At 41.0% G+C, this 6,773-nt stretch overlaps 1 protein-coding gene across 1 annotated transcript; it reads right to left on the reverse strand.

Annotated features, from left to right (window-relative positions):
• Positions 1-3,026: 3,026 nt before the first annotated feature.
• Positions 3,027-4,221, reverse strand: LOC125600829. The gene is made up of 4 exons (XM_048773412.1): positions 3,770-4,221; positions 3,516-3,691; positions 3,402-3,428; positions 3,027-3,275 (listed from the first exon to the last, which is right to left on the reverse strand). Exons 1-4 carry the CDS (start codon positions 4,161-4,163, stop codon positions 3,027-3,029), a joined length of 846 nt encoding a protein of 281 aa, XP_048629369.1. The 5' UTR covers positions 4,164-4,221.
• Between the last annotated feature and the right edge of the window lie 2,552 nt (positions 4,222-6,773).

Genomic DNA, 6,773 nt, shown 5'->3' on the forward strand with positions numbered 1-6,773 from the left:
TTCTCTTCGCCGGAAGACCTATTAGGATGTCTCTACACGAGTTTGCTCACGTAACAGGGCTTAATTGCAAGAAGATACCATCAAAATACAGCAAAAAGAGAAAGAAGAACCCAATCAAAGAGAAGCTATATTGAGGAGAGTTGTTCGGATCTCTCAAGTTCTGCCTAGGAGATCTAGCAATTGAGATGTTAAAGAAAAGGGCAGTAAAGGACCGACAGATGCAACTGAAGTATGCCTGTCTCGCATTTACATCATGCGTTCTACTCCCGACTTCCCATTTCCCCCGTATCATCCCTGAACACGTTGAGATGATCAGAGATTTGGATGAATTTCTTGCCTATCCATGGGGCAGAGTTTCCTTCGAGATGCTCGTTACCGGGATCAAGAAGAAAGATGAAATTCTACTCTCCCAACCCAGTATCGCGTTGCCTGGTTTCGTGGATGCGATTCAGCTTGTTTTCATGGCGGCTGTCCCTCAAATCAAAGAGATTGTTCCACAAGTTGAACCTGTCGTAGTTATTGAATCAGACAGCGAGTCAGACTCTGCGCTTAGTGACGCACAGGCAGAGGAAGAAGCTGAACAAATCGACCCTCAAACAGTCACACCACCCGCCGTTGTCAGATACTGTATAACTAGAATATATACTGTTAACGCATCTGAGCAAGTTAATCACTACCAAATGATGATAATACGTTTAGTTGCGGCTATTAGATTTTGTTCTAACTAGAATATATACTCCCTGATACTAGATAATGTAGCAGCCATTAGCATTAGGTAATGTTGCAGCAATGTGCAATTTCAAATATTTTTTCCCGAAAGAACTCGCATTCTTAACTGGCAATAGAAACTATAGTATCAATAGATTTTGTAGAGATTACTAGATGTGGTAGTATCTCAGACCAATTAATGTAGCAGCTATTAGTTATATTTGCTAAAACTCGTTAAATTAACTGCTAAAAGTAAATATAGTGCTACTCTCCATGGGTAGCAACCAAAGTGCTTATTAGATGCTACATTCAATACAATTTGTGCTGCTTATTTATTTTTGTAGTTGTTATGGGCTTTTGTAGCATCTACTAGTCTTTGTATCCAATGGAACATACATCTACTACTCTCTGTAGCATCTACTGTTATAGGTTTTGTAGCTGTTACTAGTTTTTGTAGCATCTACATTTAAGTGTGTTCACGAAGTTGACTGCATTTTCTTCGTAGGTTGACATGACATCCATTATCGAGGATACAACATACTCTCCTGAAGATCTGCTATGGGATGATGAAATTGAGGACGAGTATGCTCTCAATATGGTCCGACAGATTAAAGAAGGATTCATTTTCAAAAAAACATTGTTTGTTGGAGGTCTGACTTCGGCTGAACTGGCTCATATTAGAGGAGAAAAAAACAGAAAGAGAAGGAGGCCAAGGAGAAGAAAGAGGCCAAGGAGAAGAAAGAGGCCAGAGAGACCCCCCCCCCCCCCGGATTCACCCGAGTCTGATGCTTCAAATGTTGGTGACCACACCCACATCGCTAACCTCGTTGCGTCCCTTGTGAAGCCCAACATCGAGAACGCTGTAGCGTCAGAACGTCACAAACTGGAGGTGAACCTGGTCAAGGTCATTCAAGCGGAAATTCAGAAAATGCAGGGAGCAGTGATGCAGGGTATTATTGATGTGCTGCGAAAACCATACTCCGTGTTTCGTGAAGATATTGTCGTTGGAGGTCAAGGCGTTGGCGATAACCCACCGGCTGCTAAATCCACTGGCCCGATCCTGCCCAAAAATTTAATTTTCCAAGCGGTGAGACGATGGGTGTTTTACCCAATGTCCAAACATCCTCCCCAACACAACCCTCTGCCAATAATGGATGCCATACCAACGTCGACGACCTCATAAGCAGTGTGATATCTGACGTTGAGGGCTTCCCAAACCACCCAGAGGTATGTTATACATATCTGTTTAATGTAGGATTACACAGCTGCCATAGGAGGAATGTTAAACGCAACTGATCATTTTGTTTCCTAATTATTTGTCAGAAGTCGTCTGTCAAAGACCAGCCTCTACCTAGCTTCAACCCGGAAAACGTTAATCTAGGTGATTGTATCACCGCACACAAGATATTGGCAGTCACAGATGAAACCCTTAACCAAGCGCCGAAGAACTCCACACCACATATGTCATTGGCAACAGTGGATGAAGAAGAGAGCTACCATGAGGATGAGGTACACTGATAATAACTGTATTAGTCGTTAACGATAAAATTAGTTGCTCCATTACTTACTGTCTTTTATGATGTTTTATTTTAATAAATATTTGTCAGATTGATTTCCTTTTCTCTCTGATCGAAATACCGTCGTTCTCACTCGGCCTCTCGCAGGACGATGCTCGACGCGAGTCCAACATTCCGCCGCAGATTACTATTCAAGAAGCGTGCGACACAAGAAAGAGCAAAAGGACACGGACTCTCCCTCCCATCTTCAACGACTACCAGTGTGACCCAAAGATTAAAACCTTCAGGCCCGAGGATAATGCAGCGCATAATGAGGATAATATTGACGAAGTGTACTCTTCAATGAGAGAGAGAGAGAGAGCAGGACGTAATAAGTGAGATACCCTAACAACCCCAATTTTTTGCCATTTTCTGATTTTCAATTCAATGACCATTTCAACAACTGCCTACCAGGGCCTTCACTGTTGCTAATGACATGACCATAACGACAGAAGACCTAGCCATTATTGTTGAGCGGACGCAGCAGATGCCTCCGAAGGTACATCTTAAGCTTAAAGCTAATAATCCATGTTAACAATTACCCGTAAATGTTAGCAGCTATATCTACCCTGTTATTATATTAGCGTATCCACATTGACTTTAGCAGCTAACCATAGATGTTATCAATTATTTACGGAGTTGGACGCTACCATATCATATATATCTAGTACAAAATATTTGTAACAATTTGCGTTATGGGAAATGTGTCAACTCCATCTGACTGCTTCATTAACCAATAGCTAAGCGAGATGAACTCAGTGATTACCAGTAGGTGATGGGGACTTGATGGTCCGTGCGCATAAATTCCCTAAGAGACCCCGGTTTAGGTCCTGAACCCACCCCATCATATTTGCTCCTCACCATCTCTCCAATGAGATTTGATGTTGCATGTCTCGTGAAATCCCTACGCTCATCCACAGTACAAGTGTGCTCCTCGTTCAACCTCTTAATTTGAAACCTCGGACATCCGGGCAACTTTGCAGCAGAAACCCTCCAGGGGCACTCAACACCCTTACATTCCAGAACCATTTTGCCAGGCTCAGATCGTCTACAGAGAAACTAAATTTCTTAGCCAAGGCATAGAGGGACATGTGGGTCTTGAATGCCGACCGATCCATGAATACCTGACCGACATACAGAAGTCTGGTCCCTCATCCTGCGAGCCTGATTCAAACAAGAAATATCATTTACCCAACTTTAGTAACATCTAACTAAAGTGCTTATACACCAAGTATAATAGTTAAATAATACCTTCATCCGTGGAGTCCTCTTCCAGAAGGGGGTCCGGGAAGTTGGGGTTTGGACGACAGCCCCTATGGTCGATGCGGGGTCTTTCCCTTTTCTGGCCAACATGGACTGCATCAGATACTTTCCCTTCCCCTTCGTAAGATATTCCAGTATTGTCGGCTTCCGTGGTTGCGGATCAACTACGGTCGTAGTTGCTATGTCAGGTCCAGCACATGTTTCTAGATTATTAACGGTTAAAGTAAAAACTTAGCACTCACCTATGGTTAGTGCCATACTGGGGCGATTGACTGGCGGAAGATTGTCTTCAGCAAGTCCTAGGATACCACCAGTACAGTGGGTTGGAACAACACCGGATGGAGCTGTAGAAGAGTCAGTCGAAGATTGTGTTCCTTCACTACTATCCACAGAGGTTACATGAGCTCGTTTGTTCATAGATAAGTTGTTCTTTGGCAAATATGCATACTCATCGTCAGTGCAAATATCCAACAGGAGCTGCTGGTTTGATGACTGCCATCCTTGTGCAAGCATTCCCTCCCAATAAGCAGCACTATCATGTAAGGGTCCGTGCAAATCGTGCAACGGCGTGGAGGATATGTGATTTCCAGCATTATAACCCTGACAACAGAACGTACTAGGAGGCACACTTCCCATTGAGCTGCCGATAACAGTATAGTTGTCCCTATTCTGGAAAAGATACCGTGCAACAATATCATTCCAATTGTCACCATTAGCCTTAGATCAGGCAGTTCAAGTCTGATCAACATGAACAAATCCACATCACCATCTTCTTTTACGTCACCTGGAGGTGTTGAGCCATCTCCAGAAACCTTCATCCATTTGGGGAACTCGTAGGTTAGAGCCACTGCTGTGTGTGCGTCAACACTGTAACGTGTGCGCACAAGATCCATCAAAGATGCATATGTCTGGCTCTCATGAACCATAACATCATAGTTCCTCTCTGTTGGATCTTCCAAGAACAGCCAACCAACAGTGCTAACTTGCTCCCACACACCGACGACCAGCTTAACAAGCTGACCCATCTTAAATGCGTTAACTGCAAAAGATAACATTAACTTTAGTGAAGGATACATTCCTTAAAAAAGTAAACTGTTAAACAAAAGCCTGACATAAAAGATTGGGGCTGCAAAGATCCAGAACAACTTTAATTCCTAAAGACAAAAGGAAAAGCGCAAACCTTAATCGAAGAGATAACGACTACTGTAAAAGGATATTTCCAACTTTCTGATACTCTCTTTAACAGTTCTCGTTCTCTCTCTACCAGAGCAAGTTGACATTTATGTCTCTGAGGGGTTGCTTTAAATAGCCAATCGAGAACCCTAAACGTTTGCGGATAACCCTTACATCCCGCCTTTCTCTGTTACAATCAAATCTTTTCACCGATTTTCCGAAGATTCAGATTTGGACCTCACACGCTTCACAACCATGAGGAGTGGCTGGGAAAGAGATAGGTGCAGACCTAAGTCGGAAACAGGAAGCTAAAAATGTACTCGAAGATATCACGCCGAATCCAACCGTACTCGGAGAGATATCGCTGAAGACAGCTGCTAACCCTAATCTCACTTGCGTGTCCTCACTTTAGGGGCATAATAGTCAAATGCAACACAAAGGTACAAAGTGGCCGAGGGTTTTTTTGGTTCGAGGGTAGATCCTTAGTTTCAAACCCAAAGTGGTATATTGGGCCTATATTCTCTTTTATTTATGAGGAAGAGTATCTCCGTATATGATCCTTTATTCATATCTAAACTAACATGGACTGAGAAAACACCTACCTCTACTTAGAAAATATGCTAATAAATATCCAAATTCAAAATATTTACATATGGGATATAAATTTGTCATAAAAAATGACTCCTTATCTTTTCTGATAGACCATGTATTTTACCTACTATTAGTCTTGGTTTATAGTGTTTTAAAATACATTTATTATTATATAGAGTCTATTTAGAGTATTTATAGGTCTATGTACTATTTGCAAGGAAATGATGTATTTGGAGCTATTTAGAGATCTTTTGAGCTTCGCTGGAAGCAAGAGATGGTCGACGGTCGCATCTCAATATCGACCGATAGTCACCACCAAATATCGATCGATGTCAAGTCCCTCGTATCGATCGATTATGAAGCCATCCGAGAGTTAATGACAAATTAGAAGATTTCAAGTTTCACAAAAATCTCAATAATTACATCATTAGTCCCTGGCCGCCTGTTAGGCTATTTATTAGGGTTTTGTATTTTTTAGAGGCAGACTTGCCTAGAGACCTTTGAGACCTAGTTTGGAGGAACAAAAAGCCATCATTGAAAGAGAGAGCTGATGATTGGAGAGATATATCATCTACTGCAAAACAAAGAAGATCTTGACCCCCTTGCTTTCATTATTTCTGTTACTTTGCTATTTAATTTATTTAAGTATTATTCAGACCATCATAACCATGTGTTCCGTGAATATGTCTGAGTAGTCTTTACTGTTAGATTTAGGTTTCTCAAATAGGTTGATAAATGTAATACTGACACAACAATTGCTAGGATGTTTAGAAATATAGTTCAATCATCTAGTTATGCAATAAAGCTAAGTTTAGGATTGATCACCCTTTAAACTTAGATCCTAGGATTAATTGGGATCAAGCCATTGCTTGACTCAATACCTTGCTTGACTTAATACCTGAAAATAACTAGAATGATCTAACTGACTAGATTCAGACGAGAGTTGGTCTAGTGAGTTAGAGAATACAAATCAAACCCGCTCGTAAAGCTTTCTGGAAGAAGTATCGATCGACACAGCGATAGCCCTGTCGATCGATATTTTAAAGGTGTATCGATCGATATTCACAAAGAATTATCGATCGACACTTTCTCGCGACCAAAATAACGAGAGTTGGGGTCCGAGATCCAGATTTGAAAATCAAAAGATTATACCTTAGTTTGAATTCAAGAACAATTAATATTAATAAACTCCTAATTTCCCAAATTAAGTATTATTTATCATACCTGAGAATATACCTGAATCTAGCTACTTCAACCAACTGTAAACAAACTCAAAACAATCAATCGAGCAATAAACTTGCTCCCCAACCAATTTACTGCTTTAAACCCATAAACCATTCAATTTAGATTTAGTTTTAAACCATAATCTATTGAGTAATCCTAGAGTCTCTGTGGATTTGATCCCTAAGTACTACATCTGAACCTCTTATTTGAGAGAGTAATTCACTCTTAGGGTAATTTGAGTAATATAAATTTGGCGCC

This window comes from Brassica napus, unplaced genomic scaffold, assembly GCF_020379485.1.
Source record: "Brassica napus cultivar Da-Ae unplaced genomic scaffold, Da-Ae ScsIHWf_2399;HRSCAF=3100, whole genome shotgun sequence".
Taxonomy (NCBI): Eukaryota; Viridiplantae; Streptophyta; class Magnoliopsida; order Brassicales; family Brassicaceae; genus Brassica; species Brassica napus.

Excerpts from the sequence above, each read along its gene's own strand:
- LOC125600829 (XM_048773412.1), bottom strand. The coding sequence starts at position 4,163 with ATGGGAAGTGTGCCTCCTAGTACGTTCTGTTGTCAGGGTTATAATGCT. Across the intron at positions 3,692-3,769 it reads CAGTATGGCACTAACCATAG|TTGATCCGCAACCACGGAAG; the intron begins GTGAGTGCTAAG and ends CTACGACCGTAG. Across the intron at positions 3,276-3,401 it reads GGATGAGGGACCAGACTTCT|GGTGTTGAGTGCCCCTGGAG; the intron begins GTATGTCGGTCA and ends CTGGAATGTAAG.